The sequence below is a fragment of the Chrysochloris asiatica genome, unplaced genomic scaffold (assembly GCF_000296735.1).
Source record: "Chrysochloris asiatica unplaced genomic scaffold, ChrAsi1.0 scaffold00004, whole genome shotgun sequence".
NCBI lineage: Eukaryota > Metazoa > Chordata > Mammalia > Afrosoricida > Chrysochloridae > Chrysochloris > Chrysochloris asiatica.
In genome coordinates, this window is record NW_006408522.1 from 34,766,825 (window position 1) to 34,786,588 (window position 19,764).

At 51.4% G+C, this 19,764-nt stretch overlaps 2 protein-coding genes across 2 annotated transcripts in view; one reads left to right on the top strand and one right to left on the bottom strand.

Moving 5' to 3' along the window:
- Positions 1-10,021, top strand: part of RPAP1 (RNA polymerase II associated protein 1) — a 31,361-nt gene extending 21,340 nt beyond the window's left edge. The window contains exons 25-32 of the mRNA XM_006831895.1: positions 2,130-2,302; positions 2,639-2,801; positions 2,885-3,074; positions 3,221-3,375; positions 6,355-6,434; positions 6,754-6,951; positions 9,766-9,838; positions 9,947-10,021. Of these exons, the coding sequence (XP_006831958.1) occupies positions 2,130-2,302; positions 2,639-2,801; positions 2,885-3,074; positions 3,221-3,375; positions 6,355-6,434; positions 6,754-6,951; positions 9,766-9,838; positions 9,947-10,021 (1,107 nt within the window). The remainder of the gene's footprint in view (positions 1-2,129; positions 2,303-2,638; positions 2,802-2,884; positions 3,075-3,220; positions 3,376-6,354; positions 6,435-6,753; positions 6,952-9,765; positions 9,839-9,946) is intronic.
- A 1,202-nt stretch (positions 10,022-11,223) lies between these two features.
- On the bottom strand, positions 11,224-19,261 carry ITPKA (inositol-trisphosphate 3-kinase A). Its single transcript, XM_006831751.1, has 7 exons — positions 18,721-19,261; positions 12,780-12,876; positions 12,481-12,697; positions 12,162-12,366; positions 11,888-11,989; positions 11,541-11,612; positions 11,224-11,427 (listed from the first exon to the last, which is right to left on the bottom strand). The coding sequence occupies exons 1-7, from the start codon at positions 19,207-19,209 to the stop codon at positions 11,224-11,226; spliced, it is 1,386 nt and encodes a 461-aa protein (XP_006831814.1). The 5' UTR covers positions 19,210-19,261.
- Positions 19,262-19,764: the final 503 nt, after the last annotated feature.

Consider the following 19,764-nt stretch of genomic DNA (forward strand, 5'->3'; position numbering starts at 1 on the left):
GCCTGGTCCTGCGGCAATACTGTCCTTGTTAAGTGCCGTCAAGTTGGTTCCGACTCATAGCAACCCTGTATAGAATTTCTAAGGAGTGGCTGGTAAATTTGAACCATTGACCTTGTGGTTCAGACCAACTGTACAGGTTCAGGGCATTATCCCACAGTGCCACACCATACTGTCATTGTTCCAACCCATAGCGACCCTGTATAGAGTGTCCGAGGAGCGGCTAGTGAGCTTGAACACTGACCTTGCAGTTCAAACCGATTTTGCAATTCTGCACATTAACCCACAGCACCACACCGGGACTCCATACTGTCATTAGTTGTATGGAATTAAATATCATCATTTGTAGATCATCAGGGTGAATGCCCTGTCAGTAGGTAGAGAACCCACCACCATAAATGGAATGCTGAACACAATTATCCAATAGGATTTATTTTTAAGCAATTAACGTCTATACAAAAGACCTGGTGATCTTCTAAAGTGTTTTCAACTGTTGAAAACCTTATGGAGCATAGTTCTACTTAAGCACAGGCCTCAGCCTTTGAAATTACTGTGATACAATAGAAGATCCTGGTGAGAGTGAGAGGAAAATGTCAAATAACATTCAAATTCATAACAAGGACCAGACTTACTGGGGGAACCAGAGGAACCCCCAAGAATATATGCTACATTCCTTCTGATATGGAACCAAAGCTACTCCTTGAAATCACTTTTCAGTCAAATAACAGACAATAACCAAAAGGTAGACAGTAACACCCATGAAGAATGTGCTCCTTAGAAAAATCAACTCCAAGGGGACAGCATTTGTCCAAAAGCAAAAATGAGGCAATAGGAAGGGGCAAGAAACAAAAGGAATATGGGAATCCAGGTAGAAATAGCATTTGTCCAAAAACAAAGACGAGAAGGGGCAAGAAACTTGAGGAATAGAAACGTAGAATCCAGAATGGAAATAGGAAGAATGTTGACATATTGCATGGGTAGTAACCACTATCAGGGAACAACTTTGTGTAAACTATTGAATGGAAAACGAATTTGTTATGTAAACTTTCACCTAATGCACAATAAAATGTCAATAAATCAATAAAATTAGTGTTCTGATCAAGAGAATAAGGAGCAAAGCCACCTGAAGGCTGAGTGTTCCACACAGTTATAGGATGCCTTGTGGTTTACAGAGCAATTTTCCTTCATAAGACTTCACAGCTGTTGGGGAAACTTTGGAAGCAATTGTGACCTGACAACATCACCCACTGCACTGACTAGGGATTCTAATACTAGCCCGTGGATCTTCCAACATCTGGTCCAGGCTTTATCCAAATCACAGTAAGAAGTGTCCAAAGGAATTGTAGTAGAAATCCATGTTTCTGAAGTGTTCCAGGAGGTTCTGCCTTGCAGTCACTAAGTTAAAGACACTGTAGTGCCTTGCTTGGGGCCATTTGGCAGTGTAAAGAACCCGTATGTTAACACATTTCTGTCCTCACATACCATACGTGCATGCGTGTGAGCACACACACTAATGAAGCACGCCCTGTCTCAGAGACTGAAGCTGGTACCAGTGCCTGGGGTGTGGCTCACCACGATTCTGCGATTCTGCCTCAACTCATCCCCAGCGGTCAACTCAATGGCTGGAGACCTAGAGCCCTGGTTGGGGGCTACAGAAGACACTCCAGAAGCGACAGGACCGCGCAGCAACTCACAACTCACCTTTCACTCTTTCCGCTCTGGGGTCTGAGGTGGGAGTAGTTAAGCCAGCAGTTCGAAACTACCAGGCACTCCGCGGGAGAAAGATGAAGCTTTCTGCTCCCGTAAAGATTTACAGCCTCGGAAACCCTGTACAGGGTCGCTATGGATCGGAACTGACTTGACTGCGAACGACCAGGTAGGTAGTTCAAACCCACCAGCTGCTCCTTGGAAACCCTTTACAGGGTCGCTATGAGTTGGAACCGACTCGACGGCACGTAGCAACAACAAATCCTGGCGCTGCCAGCTCCAAGCTCCAAGGACTGGTGGCTTGGAGCCAGCCTCGCCCCACTGTCGTCCAGGCTAGCTCCGGGCTCCTCCCTTCTCCAACATTCACTAGACTCACTCCCAGGCCAGGGAAAGTGGCCCGGCCTTTCCTCCCTCCTGGCTTGCAGGAACCAAGGGTCTCGGCTCTTCTCCACCGGCCTGGGCCACAGAAACATTGTGACGGGGCGCACGCGGACAGCAGCGTGGCGGTGACAATCGGGGCCGCCAGGAGGCAGACAGGCCTGTTGTGGCGAGCGCCTGACAGATCACAGTGTCGCAGGGTATTCCGCAGCGACGATAAGTCCGGGCGACCATGCCCGCCTCTCCTTTCAGTGGCACTCGTGCTTCTAAGTTAGCCTGTACTTAGAACCCCGTTCCCGCTGAAGGGAATGCCCTGAAAAGCGGCGGTGCCAATGAGTGGCTTGAGCCTCCCCCATATCCATAAAGTCTCAAAACAAATGTGAACTATAGTAATAATAATTTGTATGCAAACCTAGTCTCCCCACCCCATTAAAGTTTATTGTGGCTTCTACGGCCTCTCAGATGAGAATTTGGGGGTTGCTTCTGTTTCCCACCTCAGCCCTGGGTGGGCGGCTCAAGGACAAAGGGTGGTGGACTTGGTACCGGCTTCCCGCAGGGTCTCAGCCTACAGAGCCGGGGACGGCACGGGCACCAGGAACCCCTGTCACGGGTGCATGGCGTCGTCTCTGCAGTCTTCTCTCTTCATCCGCAGGGGGCACCAGGGAGAGGACGCCAGTGCCAGAATAAAGAGTGCCAATGGGACAAGGGCTGGGGTGAAGGTGAGGGATCCTATTGCTCTCGGACCCGGCGCTGACAGGGGAGTCTCCCAGGTCTCGCGGATTTTGGCGCCCGTCGCCCGCAGGGCAGCCGGAAGAGCTTACTGGCCTTGGAAAGACTCACCCCACTGAAGAACACGTGGCAGCCAATAAAACAAGGGGCCCGAGATCCCGGAGCTGGGCTGCGGGTGGCGGAGGTGCCACCTACATCTTCATTTTCCGAATACTTGCTCGGCTTGGTGCAGGCCGCCTCCGCCCTTAGCGCTCATCAGCCGGGTAGTGAACTTCTTCCCACAAGTGCGCACGCGTTCCGATAGGGTTCGTGGGGTCACTCTATCCCTGGGCGCGGCTGGGAGCCCCTGCCCTTGCCCTTGCGTGGGGAGCCCTGGTCCAGTGCCTCATCCATGACTCTACGACTGCAGGACACGCCCCAGAGCTCGCCAGTGACCGCGGAGATAGGCGGGCTTGTGCGCTCTCCTGGCTGCTCGCCATACTGCTGTCGTCCCGCATGTCATGTCGAGGGGGCGATTGGACGTCACCAGACCCCTCACCACAGGCGGGTAGTTCATTGTCCGAGGTAAGGAGCAGAGGGCGGTCAGAGTTGGCTGAGCTGCTCAAGCAACCTCGGGCCTGCATTGTCTAAGGAGGAGGCGTCGGTTACTAGGGTAGGTACGCCCGTGAGGCGAGTGGCTGGGCAGCTCCGAGTATGAAGTGAACTTAAAACCTTAAAACAGGCCCAAACCCCTTGGAAAGATAGGTGGGAAAGGCACTGAGCCAAGAACAGATAGCGTAATGTTGTTAGTTGCCATAGAGCCGATGCTGACTCATGGCAACTCCATGTGTGTGCAGACTAGCACGGCTCTGTAAGGTTTATTTTCAAGGCGACTTTTTGGAAACAGATTGCCAAACCTGCCTTCTGAGGTGCCTCTGAGTGGATTTGCCAACCCTCTGCTTAGTAATCAGCGTTTAACCATTTGCACCACTAGGGGACTTCGCTCTTGGAAAAGGAGGTCAAGTCAGTTGCAAATCACACATACAGACAGGACTCCGCAGATTTTCATTTAAGCCCAGGCCATCACAAGTTACCCTCTTTGATCTACAGCAGTCCCAGAACTTAGAACTGGCTGAGTTAGTAAGCTGAGCAAGGAGTCAGAAGGGCAGGGTTGGTTTAAATCAGTAGTTTCAAAATATCCTCCCCAATCAGCTGCATCAGCACCACCTGATAAAGTTAGAAATGCAAATTTGCAGGCGCCTCCCCAACTACTGAATAAGAAACTCTAGGGAAGCCACCTGCATTTTAACCAGTTCTCTAGGTGATTCTAATGTCCTCCAGAGCCTGTGTCTGACTGGAGTGTACTGTTCACAAGTACTTGACACACATGATCTCAGTTCTCACAGCAATGGAATGTGTGGGATGAGCCTCTCCCACTTTATAACTGAGGACACTGGGACCACAGGTTCAGATAGGTGGCCCAGCCAGTCTGAGCCAGCCTTTCAGGCCAGATGAGGTTGCAGCTGATTAATTACTCCCTTCACCAACCACCTCTCTGTCCCCTCAGCTCCCATACCATAGTAATACTAGTGTGAAGAAGGGCCACACTGGGATTTCCAGGGAGAGTCCAGCTTCCTTGTTAGTTATAAGCCAGCTTTCTAGCTGTGAGGTAGCCAAATGCCCCTAACCACCCACTTCTCATTTTATAGCCAAACCTATCAATTTCCAAGAGGTAACACTTCAGAAACTAACACCCTCTGGACCCATGGAGAAGATGGGGCCTCCACACACTCTATCATTGAGATTGAGCCTCTGACAGGTATGGGCCCTGACTCCCCACCCCTCAGCCTGGCCTAGCCCTTTTCCCCAGTTCCTGAGGCCACTCCATCAGTGCCACCAGCTCTGCACTATATAGTGTTCGGGTGGTTCTTGTACAGCAGGAACCTTTGGAAACTGTTGTAATGTCTGTTGTAATGTTAGTATGGAGCATTTGTGGGTGCTGGTCAAGTAACTCTTTGCTATGAATTCTCTCAAATACCTGTAAGCTCATGACTTCCAGAAAAAGAGAGTATGCGGACTTGTCAGAAGTCCCTTAGGCCCTCCCTGCAACCCTTAAACTGACTCTGCTCCTCTTGCTCCAAAGTCCTGGACTAGAATGAAGCATGTGGCTGAAAAAAGTAACTGTGCTGATTGAACCTCAGCATAGTGATCCTGTTTGGTCACCTTAGAGCAGGTGGTGGGCCGGCAACGTCGGGCGCATGGGGTCCCCAGCTGATCTCCTCTCTCCCTGCCTTCCTCAGATGGCGGCTGTTTATGCTGGACGTGTGGCCAGAGATGGGTAAGGATCACGTGGAACCTCGGCTACTTAAGACAGAGACATTGCCATGCTGCAATGAGTCTCAATGACTGGTAAGACTGAGGAATTCGCACTGACCACCTAAGACAGGCAGCGTCCCTTAATCAATAAATAAGGAGGATTCAGATGCAGACAGTACAGACCCGGTCAGGAGGCCAAGCCCCTGTGGGCCCAAGCGTTGTTGACCGTCCAAACCATAGGCTCTGAGGATCAGACTCTAGCCACCTAGTAGACATAGCAAACTGTCCCTCATCTGATTATTCAGTAATGCTTGTTAGTAATCTCATACATGAGCCCTGGATATCCACAGACAAATGTAAAAACCTTCCCTAAAAGCCGAGACTGTAAATTCCAAAAAGCCAAGTCCCCCCCACCCAAAAAAAAAAAAAAAGCTAAAGAGGATAGAGAGAAACACTGTAAACTGATGATATATGGAGGGGATAATAATCAATGTAATGAAACAAGCTATATCAATGGTTGAATGTGAAGCTGATGATGTGCCCTGTAAACTTTCACTCAATGCAAAATAAAAACATTTAATTTAAAAAAAAGTAACTGTGCTGTCCCTCTGCCATGCCAGCTTCCCAGTCATGGAAAACCATGGAGAGGAGGAGACCCGACTACACTTCAATTGTAATCATTGCCCCTTGAAGGCGTGCCAATGACAGGCAGAGGGCACAGAACTAACTGTGGATAACATGCATGGATATGTCCTGTCTTTGCCCAACCTCTGGATTCTTGAGGCCTGGGAGAGACAGTATGACATTAGGACAGATGGTATAGAGGCCTGCTAGGTGCCAGGCACCACACTGGATGCTGTCTTCTTACAGAGCCCTAGGCCATGATACCATTGGAGAGGTGTGCGAGGGACTGGTAATTGGGGGCCTCGCCCCTGTAAGTAGCTATCAAGGTGACAGGAAGCAAGACTTCCAGCTAGGCGTGGTGGTGGTGGTTGCTATGTGCCATTGAGTTGGTTCTGACTCACAGCAACCCCGTATAGGGTTTCCAAGAAGCGGCTGGTGAGCTTGAACTGCCAACCTTGTGGTTCAAACTGACCTTGCAGTCTAGTGCATTAACCCACAGCTCCACATCAGGACTCCACCTAGCTGGGGGTAGAGGAGCAGAAAGCACAGTGTTAGAACTTGGGTTCACCCACCCTCCTCACATTTCCAGGGTGATCCATGAATCTGTGCCCTTTGCCTCCTCAGATCTTGCTAGAACTCTGTTCTCATCAGGATGATGTAGATTTCCTCAGGGAGGCACCGGAGGCAGGAAGCAGGAGCGAAAAGTGGGAGGAAGGCACCTAGAGCTGCTTGCAGGAACAGTCTCTCTTCACCCTGAGGCTTTGAGGTAACAAGGGTAGGGACACAGAGGACCTCTCCAGTCGTGCGGAGCCTAGAACATGGTTTCTGTCCCTGCTGGTGATGGGGTATGTGCACCACCCACTCAGCAAGTTCAACCATTAAAGCATTGTGTGGTGTGTGGGGCTTAGTCTCCAGACTGCCCCTGGCCTTATTCCGCTGGAGCTGATATCTGGTGGGGACATGAAGAGTTTCCTGAAGCACAGCTGACTGTACCTGGTGAGACCCTTCAGGTCCTTCTAAAAGGATCCTTGCCATGTATCCTGAGACCTGCAAGGTCCAAAGTCAACCATCCCCTTTAGCCATGCAGGACCTGCAGCAGATGGCCTACAACATTGCCCATGGCCGCCACTACTGGAAGAAAGTCACTTCATCCATAGGTTTGGGGCTTGGGGGACCCAACCATATCTCAGGAGACCTACCCCAGCCCAATTTCTTCCCCAAGTAACAGTCCTTTCTCCTAGCTTTTAAGAAAATAGTTTAGAAAGAGCACGCATCTCTGAGTTCTGGGAGTGATTTCTTTTGCCTGATTTGTAGGGGCATTGTTGCCCAAAACTGTCTGCTGAGCTTTAGTGAGCCCAGCTGAGTAGTCAAGAACAGAGATTCAGGATGGCATGAGATATTTACCAGTGTGGGGCTTGGAGAAGCCGGGAGGCAGCTCTTGCAAGGAGGGTTATCAATCCCTTGGGGTGTTATTTGAGTCTCTCTTCCTTCTTATGGAGTCTTAGTGTGATTTATGGAGCCCTTAATGCGCTGGACTGCAAGGTCGTTTTAACTGCAAAGTCAGCGGTTCAAGCTCACCAGCCACTCCTCGGAAACCCTAAACACACAGGGTCACTATGAGTCAGAACCGACTCAACAGCACTTAGTAACTCCCTCTTATAGGGCCAATTATTACCACTATAAGGCCAGGGCTTGCTGCTGGTTGTGATAGTTAAAAGTTTTATGTCTACTTGACTGCGCCAGGATTCTCAGTGGTTTGATAGTTGACATGTAGCTAATCCCCCATGATGTGATTTGACCTGATACACTAGTATGGGGATTAAGGGTGGGATATAACACCACCTGCGACATGTAGATGATACAACCTTGCTTGCTGAAAGTGAAGAGGACTGAAAACATTTACTGATGAAGATCAAAGAGCACAGCCTTCGGTATGAATTACATCTCAATGTAAAGAAAGCAAAAATCCTCACCAATGGACCAATAAACAACATTCTTATCAACGGAGAAAAGATTGAAGTTGTCAAAGACTTCATTCTTCTTGGATCAACTGTCAACACTCATGGAAGCAGCAGTCAAGAAATCAAAGGACGTATTGCATTAAGCAAATCTGCACAAGACCTTTTTAAAGTGTTGAAGAGCAAAGATGTCAGTTTGAGAACTAAGGTGTGCCTGACCCAAGCCATGGTATTTTCAATAACCTCATATGCATGCGAAAGCTGGGCAGTGAATAAGGAAGACTGTAGAAGAATTGATGCTTTTGAGTTATGGTGGTGGAGGACAGTACTGAAGTTACCATGGGCTGCCAAAAGAACCTGTTGCAGACCGTGTAAGACTAGTCAGAGGTTCGAGGCCCTCTAGGGCTGAGTGTAACAAATGAGGCCACTGGCAGTTAATGGAAAATTGCTTTCATCTTAATATTCAGGTATATATATTAAATTAATACACTGGAGCCTTTGAAAATCCACAGATAAATGTGATATTTTCCTAAAGCCGAGACTAAAGGTTGCAAGGTTAAACCTTTCTCCAAAGGATTAACTAAAAATATCTTAGCTACTTCTCGGTTCTTTGTTCTATAGACAAAGAACCCATCCTCCCTAATCCCTTTTCCAGGTGCAGCCCATTCACCTGGGCGTCTCCTGCAGAACTCTCACCTTCCCCCAACTGACCTCAGAGGCTATAGATATGTTAATGGCACCTGAGAATCCAAGTTGCTGGCCTGGGATTCGAACCAGTGAAGTACAATGTAAAGTTACCTGAATGTCTGGAAAAGTACTGATGTTAGCTGTATCCTGTTTTAGTCCCTCCCAGCTTGGTGTGAAACTCCTCCCCTAAATAAAGCAGAGGCCCGGGCCTCCCCAGGTGTGCATTACTGGTTGGAAGGCATGGAGTAAAGATTGCGGTGCGTTACGGGTTGGAAGGCATGCATTAAATATTGCAGGGCAGTGAGTCGCTGCCTGCAGAGGCCATGATGCCTGTAGTTCCAAGCCTGCCCACCAGTGATGTATCCACCCTGGCTTTGGGGTGCCTCATTGTCTCCCTTCTTCTGTTTCTCTGTGTATTCTTTCGCTATCCCTATCGCCGCTGGATCTCCCCTCCTCGTGAACCAAAAACTCGTGACAACTATGTCGGGGCCAGACCCCGGCAAGAACCAATAGGTCCATTTTGGAAGAAGTGCAGCCTGAGTGCTCCTTGGAGGCCAAGATGGCCAAACTTCATCTCTCTTACTTGGGAAATATTATCAGGAGGGACCAGTCACTGGAGAAGGATATCATGTTTGGTAAGGTGGAGGGTCAGAGAAAAAGAGGAAGACCCCCAGCAAGATAGATCAGCCAAGTGGCAGCATTGATGGACTGAAGTGTGGCAACAGTAGTGAGGTTGGCCCAGGACCGGGCAGTATTTCCTTCTGGTGTGTATAAGGTCACTATGGGTCTAACAACAACAACAACAACATACCACCACTACCCTGATCTGATTTACTGGAGATTCACAAGGGTGTGGCATGTAACACCTTCTATTTTACAAGAAGACAAAAGGAGAGAGATTTAAGCAGAGAAAAGATAGAAGCGTCAGGAGTGGAGTACATCCTTTGGGCCTGGAGTCCCTGCACTGTGAAGCTTCTAGATCCTGAGGAAGACTGATGCCAAGTATGTGGAGCTCTTCAAGGAATACTGGAGTTACAGATGCTGAAAGGAGACAAGGACCGTTCCCCAGAGCCAACAAAGAAAAAGGCGTTCCCAAGAACCAGCACCCTGCATTTGGACTTCTAGCCTCCTAAACAGTGAGATAATAAACTTTCTGGTTGTTAACGCCATCCACTTGTGGTATTTCAGTTATAGCAGCTCCAGATAACCAAGACTCTGGTAAAGGGTTGTCAAGTGGATGACCCGAGAGGCCTTCCTGGAAGGCATCTTCACATCCAAGACAGACTCCTGGTGATAGCACTTCGTCCCTTTCTGGGCCATCTCATGTGATAGCATGGAAGCTCTACCTGATGCAGCTCATTTGGATCCCTCCCACATGTGTGTGGTGCAGGTCCTTTGGGCTGCTGCTCTGGAAGATCTTCTCACCAAGCTTCAAGCTCTGCCCTGGCTACCCCAACCAGGAGGTACTGGACTTAGTTGTTAAAGGAAGCCAAATGGACCTTCCTATGGACAGCCCAGGGAAAGATGGCCTTCATGACCCTGGGTGTGACCAACTTGCCAATTCTCCCTAGGTTGGCAGCACCAACGTGAGCTCTGCCCTAGCTTTTGCCAGCATCATAGACCATCTTCAATACTATTGTACCTAGGTGTCCCCTGCCCCCCCGTCCCCCCCCCTTCTGGTTTGGAAGATAAGGAGGAAAGCCATAAAACAACTCCCTGGCCTCGCTTTTCCATACTCTCCTATTGCAGGACCCTAATGTGCTGAATTCACCCCTGTCAATGGAGTTGGGTCCCACCCTGGAGTAAGTTTCTGGGCTAGGGAGGTCTTTGGAAGCCTAAGATTCTTATAGCCCCAGGAATTGAGTCTAGAGAACCTGAAGAGTTGGTGATAGAGCTCCCTTGGCTTCTGGCTACCCTCTGGCCTAACGCCCTCCAAATCCAGAAGCCTCCAACCTTAGAACATTTAAAATCCCACCTATGGCTCCTGGGCCCTAAGAAGCTCTCAAAGTGAAGATTCAGGCAACGGCTCCTCCCTGAACTCTTCCTCAGACCTCTAGGGTTATTATTCTAATACCCTCTGCCCCTCTCAGTCTGCCCCTGGCCTGTGTCACAGCTGGCCTAGTGGTACTGGATTCTTCCTCTGGAAACTAGCCCTAGACCCCTTGGGGAAGGACCTGGACTCTCCCAGTCTTTGATCTTTGGGGCAGAGCCTTCTCCCAAAGGTATCAATGCATAATTGCATTTGCCTCTTATGGGAAGCATTCTCTGGATTGCCCACCCTCCATGAGCATCATTCATCTGGGTTGCCCCAATAGATGCCTCTAATAAAAAGCTTTTCTCCTTACATCTCCCAGTCATCTCAGCAGACCACAGAAACACTGAGAACTGAGGAAGAGGGGGGCAGCAGAGAGAGAGGATGGGGTCTGGGAATGAGACATGCATCACAAAAGCTGGAATCTTGGAGTTTTATTGGGAAGGAAAGAGTCCATTGTAGTGTGGGAGACTGGACCTATGGCCTAGCAGTGCCTGTTAAATAAAATTGATGACCTGATTCCCCCTGACGAGCTGGATAGCCCCTTCAAAAGAGCCAACTGAGGAAGCAGCTGGTTGTTTCCCTTCCCAAAAAATTAGTGTTGTTTGGCTCTTGGAATGCTGGGGTTCATGTGAGTGCCATTTTCCACCCACTCCCCACAATCTGTGGTTGTCACCTGGCCCTGCAGGACTTGTGTGAATCACCTTGCCCAGCATGGGTAGGGACCTGCCATTTCCCCCTGGCATGCACCACCTGGATGAAGCTACAGGTCTGTCGGTCAAAACTGCCAACACCTTTGGAGACAGAGGCCCAGCCTCATCTCTCAGCCAGGCTGGCCAGGATGCCAATGAGATTGTCCAACCCCAACAAATAGCCATCCTCACGATTGCCCTCCTCCCAGGGCAGCCTGTGGTCCAGCGTCTGGCCATCGGGAAGGGGCGTGGTCTTGCCGAAGTCGATGAGCCACACACCGGCACGATGGCAGTGGTCATGCACGAAGAGGAGTGAGCTGCCGATCACCTGCCAGGCTCCACACTGTCAGGCTGCAGGTATTTTTGGGAGGAGCCCCCACCCTATTCCCGCTCTAGCCTCACAGACTACCAACCAGGCTTCTAATACTACTGGTCACTTACCTCATGTCTCCTGAAGAACTCAGAGACCTCCAGGGTGTCCCGGATCTGCTGTAGGCGATTCAGATATCTCCTCTGGAGTGGACAGGGTAGGACATGAAGGCAAATTAAAGGTTAACTGCACCTTTGCTTACAAGAGCATGTTCTGCTTGGTTAAAAACCAACCATGGTGAAGAAGACACAGGTCTCCACATAGCCCAGTCCAGAAGGGACATAAGATAAGGACAATACAGGGCAATAAATGCTACACTGGGCATGTATGATGTATGGGGCACTTGATTAGATGACCTGGGGGCACCCCTCAGTTGCGTGTTCCCTAGCACCTCAGGGTTCTGAGACCCAGCACTTACCAGTACTTCTGAATCTCCTTGTACAAACTCTTTGAAGACGCTAATCACCTGATCCCGGCTTCGTGTAGTCTTGAAGTCAGTACTGCAGGATCCATCTGCTTTCTATAAATGGGATGCCAAGTGTCAGTATCCACCCTTGCTTCAGGGGAGAGGATCAGGCTAGAGCAGGGCAGTACCACCTGGGCTTTGGTGCTGGGGAAAGCTACACAGCTTCCTGCGGGCACTCCTTTGAGGTGGGTCAGCTGGGGAAATGGGGAAGGGATGCCTGGTTCACCTTGATGCCCTCAATGCGGAAGCCAAGTGTAGTGCTGGAGCTGATGCCTTCCCGCCACTGCATGTAGCGAGGCTTGGTGACAGCGTGCTGTGCGTGCTCCTCCTCAGTGGGCGCCAAAGGGTCTACCGCCAGCATCTTTTTGTACATGTCCTTCCGCAGCTTGGGTCGTTCTCGAGCCTTGGTCAATTCCTCCTCCAGGTAAGTCCTAAGGGAAAGCAGGCGGCAGCTGGACGTGGGAGGGGGGGCGCACACAGACACCCCTCGACCACCTGCCGGGCCCCCCTCCCCTCCCTTGCCCAGCCCTAAGGGGCACGTGTACCTGACTCCCATCTTGCAATCAAGCACACAGGGTCCATCGAAACCATCGAGCAGGTCCTGCAACTGAAGGTAGCTCTCGCCTTCGTGCTCCACCACGCCATGGAAGGCGGGCACGCAGCCACGCAGGGCGTCCGCCATCAGCCGCACCAGGCAGGAGTGCTCTGGCTCCGAGCTGCGCTTCAGGATCATTCCATTGGTGCCTGCTGCCTTGAAACTCCCTGTGGACGGGCCTTTGTGAGAGATCCCCAGCTTCCTCTTGCCCTAAGTACCCTCCTTATCCACTTTGGTCCCCGTGCTCACCCGTGTGCCCCGCCAGCTGCACCCAGGAGTAGCGCTTCTTGAAAGGGCTCATAATGGGCAGATTCACCATAGTCCGGATCTTCTGCCAATGGCTTTTCTGAAAGTGACAGGGGCAGGATGTGAACGTCGGCAGTCTCAGCTCTCTGTTCTAGAAAAGGGTGTTGCCCCACGCCAGGGCCACCTGAAGCAGTTAGGGGAGTGATTCCTTCACTCATTCATTCGAGGACAGTTTAGTACACTGACAATGAGTCCGGCATAGGGAGGTGACAAATATCCAGCTTCTGGTTTGTGCTGGAAAGAGCCTTGGCCCTAGAATCAGAAGGCTCAGGTTTGCACCCCTGTTCTGTGACTGAAAATTTATTGTGGGCAGGTTACCAAACTGCTCAGCTAAGGTTATCAGAACTTAGAACTTTTGTGAGTATCATTAGGATCACCTTTCCTAAAAATTCAGATATCCAGATCTAGCATTAGGAAATTCTGACTGAGGAAGTTTGGAGTAGGGCCGAGCATTTGCATTTTTACTAATGTTTAAGGAGATTCCCAGATCACATTGCAAAACTCTGGGTGTGAGCAACAGTTTCTTATCTATAAAATTGGGAAATCCCTGGGTTGTTGTGTGTGGTAAATCAGACTTGAGTGTGATAGGCAACACGTCCCCACCCCCCTAGTTCCTTGGCATGACACAGAAGCTGGATAAATCTAGATCACTGATTCTTTCATTTGAAACCATTGCTTTCTCTCATTTAAGGAGACAAACCTTTATAATAAAAGCCCAGGATAGAGAAACCAGCCCAGTAGGACCTGGAGAAAGAATGGTTTGGGGCTCCCCAAGACTTGTGGCTCTGTGGGATAATACATGGACCACAAGGTCAGTTTGAACTGCAATGTCAGAGTTCAAATTCACCAGTCACTCCTTGGAAGCCCTATACAGGGTCGCTATGAGTTAGAACCAACAGCACTTAACAAGGAGACTTTCTTGCTATCTCTGAATTTGATGTACTCTCTCCAAGTTGTCAAGGCCCAGGGCACCTTTAATCCTGATCTGAACCCAGAAACTCTGAGCTCTGAAAAGGACTGCAAAGCTGAGAACCTGTCATCTTGGACAAAGCTGGCAGGGAAATATAGATTTTGGTGTATCCCATCTCATGACTGTTGCTTCTAGACTCCACCCACTCCTGAGAGCATCTCATGCTCTGGACCTTTCTTCTTCTCACACCAAACTCATTAGTCTTGTGTCCCTATCTGTTAGTACACAGGTTTGCTCATGTGTGTCTGCTGCCTCCCTCTAAGGAGTATGCTTCCCCAGGACTAGAATTCAGGAACATAGCCTCCCTGACAAAAGGGAATTCTAAGATGGAGAGAGAAAACTGGGAAAATGGTTTAGAGGAAACCTGCTGACTCAAAGCCCCTTGGCATAGAAAGGAGGAGGCAGGTTTAGCAACAGAGCCCTAGAGTTGATTTCAGTCCTAGCTTTTTCACCTTCTAGCTGAGTGAACCCGAGCAAGTACTGTTATCTGTGTAGGCCTGTTTCTTCCCTGCCTCCAGCTACCCAACTGCTGCAATAATTGGAGCCACCACTTATTGACCGCCTACTACATGCCAGGCACTTTCTCATACCCCATTCCTACTGATGTCCTTATATGGAGCACTACAGTGTGATCACATGTCCAATCCCTGGGGATCTGGGGGTGTAACCAGAAGCAGCCCACCAGAAGCATGACATCTTTTTCAAAACTCCTTTTTAAAATCTTTAAATACATACAAGGTTTTCATTCTGCTGCATAATAAATCCAAGTTTTATTATAAGACTCCCCCACTTCAAGTAAAATTCCAGGAAGATGTGCATGCCATGTGTATTCAGTGGCACCATTCTCTATCCTGTTCTCCCACACTCACTTTAAGAATCATGGTGAGAATGTGCAAGCGCACACCAAGGCATGGGGTGGTGTTATTCTCATTTTTTAGACAGAAGCCAAGACTCAGGGGAGTTAAGTAGTCTAAGTTCAGCAGGGTCCAAAGTTGATGCTACTATACTGCCTTCCTTTGGGGATCAAACAGGACACTACAAGAGAAAGAGCTTTGTACAGGGTGAAGTGATTTATACCATATGGTGGTATGAGTGCTTTGATCTCTGAGGAAACATTGATATTTGCCCTGGCACATCTCTATTGACTCGATGCATTTACCTTTAGCCAAAAGAATGGATTTAGTGATAGAGGCTGTAGGCAGCTTTAGGGATCTATTGGCAGAATTTAAGGAACAGAATGGACTCAGAGAGGACATCTAGTTCTGTAGCCACACCATTGGAAGAAGTAACCAGCCCTGGAGAGATGAAGGAACTACATCAGCCTTCTTTCTGGGATTACGGAGGGGAAGTGAGTGGAGCTGGAAAGTGGAAGGTGGGCCTGGTGGAAGAGGAGTTGATGTCTGTAGACCTGAACCACTGCCACTTGTTTGATGTTTGCTCCCAAACTGAGATAAATGGGGCACTCTCCTCACTCTGGTTTCATGAAGATCATATCAAGAGCAGCAACAACAAGGCTGGTTCCAGCTGTGTAGGTCACAAAGGGCTTTCATTCCCAAGACCTCATCTGAGCCCTCCCAGGTCCTCTTGAGTTTGATACGATAGGAGTTAGCTATCCCGGCAGTAATGGGTATGGTCAGACTTGGAAGGAGTTAAGTGTTTTGGAATCCAGTGCTATCTTCTTGCTTAGGAAGCTACCTCCCGCAGGGAACATAATGCATATCAAAATGCATAGATCCAAAAAGGCTCCTGGAGAATCATTCTTTGGTGGGTGGGGATTTGGCACATGAACAACAGCAGGGAAGATATTTTTGAGCAAGTGAGGTTTTTATTGTTTGAATATCAGAAAGCAGATTAATTATATTACATGTGAAGTCTAGCTGCCAAAGGAGCCAAAGCTTCATCCTCTGGCTCCATCAACCTCTCCACAGAATACTCTCCCTAGGAAACCAACTAGAAGTCAGAGGCCACCTGGGTATCTTGGGAGGAAAGCCAGGAGAGCTGACTGCTTGCAAGAGTCTTTGATGAAATCACACAAGGACACTCATAATTCCTCATCTCTTGGGCTGTACAAGGACTTGACTGGACACAAGCCTCACATCTTCTTTTGCCTAAGCTCCATTTTGAAATCCTGAAGCCTCCTATATCTTAAACACATCGGGTACACTGCGTATCTCCTGCCAGAAAAGACCCTTTGCTCAGTCTTTGGTACTCATTCCCATGCTTCCTGAGCTCCACTCCCTGCCTCCAGTTACCCAGTCTCTGGCTGAAGCTCCCTACCAGCCCAACTCTCTCTCTCTGTTTCAATTGGGGGTGGAGGGAGGTGAGAGCTATGTTTAAATTTATAAAATGATTTGCACTAAGGTATAAGTGACCCACGACTTCACCTTCCCAGGGGCATTTACTTTTTAAAAAGGAAGTCTGTTAACCTAAATTCTACTCTATAATTAGTGGAAAATGACGTGTGGGAATTCTGAGTCCAGGATGGGATGGATGGCATCCAGGTCTCTTTACCTATCCTTGAGCACTTAGGGAAGACAACCAGAGAACAGGAGCCAAATGTCCTCTATTCTGCTAGAGAAACAACCCAAAAATGTTTTAGGAGGCAGGCAAAACCTATGAATAGTCACCACCACTATTTTTTGGGGTGGGCCCCCAACGCCTCTCCTGGCCTGTATGGATGGGTCTTGCCTGCACTTTTCCCTCTATCAGAGGAAAGGCCTGAGAGAGAGGGTATGCAGTCCCAACACTCATTGGGGGGCGCCCAGTTCTGGGCAAGCTATGGAAGCTCCTTAGAAGGCAAAGGTGGAAGATGTATGTGGTTTGCCTAGGCAGGTAGAGTCATCCTAGGCCTCTGTCTGCTACAGACTACTCTTGTTACCGGCCCAGGACATGTTGCAAGGGGTCCATGAGCTGGGACCATCCACCCTACCCCCACCCTCCCAGCGCTACAGCAGCACCTGCCTTCTCCCCAGTGCATCATCCTTCCTGGCCAGCAAGCAGGACAGCGCTCTCTGCTTCCTGCCTGGGGAAGTCCTTTGGGCGGCCTGGGCGGGAGCGCTCCGTTGGTCCTGGGCGGGCTACGAGGCAAAGTCCGAGCAGGGCCCTTCCCTGGCCGAGGGCGGCCTCAGTCAACAACCCTCGGCTTATCTGCCGCCGCCGCAGTGGCTGTTTGCCTTCGGGGAGGCCCCGGCGGGCTGGGGGTTGGGAAAGCCTGGGAAACGTAGCCTTATAGCTACAGTGGGCCTTCAGCTGCCATCTGCTCCAGTTCCAAGCCGCTTCCGTGGGAGGCGAGGTCCAGGGCCAGAGGGGTGGCTGAAGATGCCCAGGGCACGGCTGCGACTGGTCCCCGAAGTCTTAACCCTAGCGGGGGCTGCCCACACCACACTCAAACAAGGGTAGCGGGATTTCTCTGGGCAGCCTGGCCGAGCCCCACCCCCAGGAACTTCATTTCCCAAGCGCCGGGTCTCTGCGGGCGGAAGAGGGAAGCCGGGACTGTCAGCGCGGGTGCTGGTTGCGCCCTTATGCCTGCGCCCACTTTCTCAGCTGGCAGAGATTTGAGCAGCAAGCGGTTGTTTCAGAGCTACCGCTCAGGTTTTTCGGGCAAGGTGGGGTGGGAGTCCTCTCACTGACCTACATTCCACCGCTAGGGAAACCCCCCTCGGCGTCCCTACAAAGGCCAGGGTTGCCCTAGGAACGATCGCAGGTCAGAGGGTACCTCCGCGCGCAGAGGGAGGAGACAGGCTAATGACTGAACCTCCACGCCCAATAACTGGCAGGGTCCTGCTATGTGAGATTTATTTTTCTCTCGTGTCATTTATAAACCCCACGGCCTAAGGGTAATGTAAGTATTGGGGGTAACTGAGTCTTAAAACCACAAGCTGTTGGCATGTCTCCCCACCTCGTCCAATCCGAGTGTGTGGCGGAGCCAGAGTGGAGCAGGGCCAGGCCGCGCCCAGAGCCGTCCCGGCAGAGTCAAGGCAACCCAGGAACGCGTTAGCTGCTCTCACCGCCCAATCACCTCGACTCAGCATTAGGGTCAAGCCTGGAGTCACTAGGCAGGGACACTCTTCTCTTTGCCTCTTTCCCCGCCCCAGGGACACTTGTGTAATAGGGATCTGGAGCAACTCCTTCACAATGACCATGGATAGGTGAAGTATTTGACTTTAGTTAAAACGGGAAATACAGCGTCTGTCCCGAGCATCGCACACCTCGAAGGGGCGTGCGGGCAACGGGAATCACTTCACTGTACCCTCGGCCTTGGGTTATCCGAGGATTAACTCAGCCTCAGAACTTCCCGGTCGATCCTAACCCTTGCAACCTCAGTTTACCTTCTCTCATTCCATGCTTAGAATCAGTGCGCCTGAGAGACTGAGGTGTACAAGGGGTGGGCCTGCATTCCACTCCCTACTAGGCTCCCAGCGCTGCTCCTCTCCCTTTCCTGCCTAGTGCGGGCAGCTAGAGCAGACGGTGGCGGCTCGGGAGCAAAGCATGGAACGCCGCTCCACACCCACTCAAGAGAGGGAAACCCTGGCAACGGCGGGGGTGGGGCCACAGCGCCACAGAGGGGGCGGGGAGAGAGGGAGCCGCTTGCTTGCCCCTCTATCCAAGGGTTCTCAGGTCAAGGCCAACCCCCCACAATACTTTCAGCTCCACCTTTCAGTCAGAGAGGAACGCTACCCTCTTTCTGGCCCGGTCCCCAACGGTCGCGAACTCCACCTCGCCTTTTAGACGCCCCAGGACCGGGACCACGACCCGTCTGCAGAGTTGGGTTGAAAACCTGGCGCCTCCCTCTGACCTCTACTCCTTCTAGACAGTGAGAATAGGACCCTCTATAGAGGGTGCTTGAACAGGATCGGTCTTCGGAGTGCTTTAACTGGGGTCCCCCGTGCGCAGCCCCGCCTCCGAGGCCCATACCTGACCCACGTCCTCGCTCGCTTCCAGTTGCACATTGCCGCGGCTCCGACTCTCACTGTCGCTTAACAGATCGTCCTCTGAGTCCTCGGGCAGCGACGAGGAGCCAGTGGAAGAGATCGACGAGGTGGAGAGGCGGCGCGGCTGTTGCAGGTGGGACGAGCCTATGGTCGGGAGCCAGCCGCCCTCCGGTTCCGGAGGCCTGGGGCTGGCTGGAGGCATATCCGGCTCTTCAGTCGTCACAGTCAGTTGCGGGATCACTGGGGCCGGAGAAGCCCGCGGAAGCCCGTTGGGGACCTGCCCCCCACGCCGCTTGGTCCGGCGAGCCCGGGGCTCCCCTGCAGCAGCTGCAGCAGCGACCGCAGCACAGCGCGCCTCGAAGAGCAGGCGCAGCTCCCCAACACTTCGGCGGGGGAACCGCTCCAACCCTGGGCTGCAAGGCCCTGCGCCCCCAGGCCGTGCCATGCCCGTCGGACCTCCGGGCAGGGTCATCTCCTGGCTTAGGCGCCGCAGCCGAGCCCACCAGCCTGCGGCGCGGCGGGGATTGGAGAATAGCTGCGCCCCCAGCTGGAGACTGCCCCAGGGCGGAGCCTGCGTGGCTTGCCTGCTTGGGCCCCGCCTCAGCCGCGCCCCCTGCCCACTCCTTTCACTTTCAGAGAAAGCGCGGGCCTCCACGGGCCCTTTCCTCCTGGGGAAGGCCCCTGGCTGATCCTTGAAATGGCCAGGAAGCCCAGCCCTCGTGGGCACAAAACCAAAGCCTGGCCCTTTCGGCCCCCTTCTGCCCGCCCTCTGGAAGGAGGGAGGGGCCGCTTCGCTCCTGGTCCTTACAGCCTTCCCACGCTTCAGGACTGGGAAAGATTCCTTCCGGCGGCTCCAAGGGCTCTGACCCCGCAGGGGAGGAGCTGGTCCGGCTCTCTCTTACCCACCCGATCCCTCAGGCTCCTTTCCGAGTTCCATCCATCCCTGATCAAAGCTTCCAAGTCTCCGGGACTTTTCCACAACTGAGGCTCCTCCATCCAGCATAGGGTTCAATGCCATCGGCCTTCC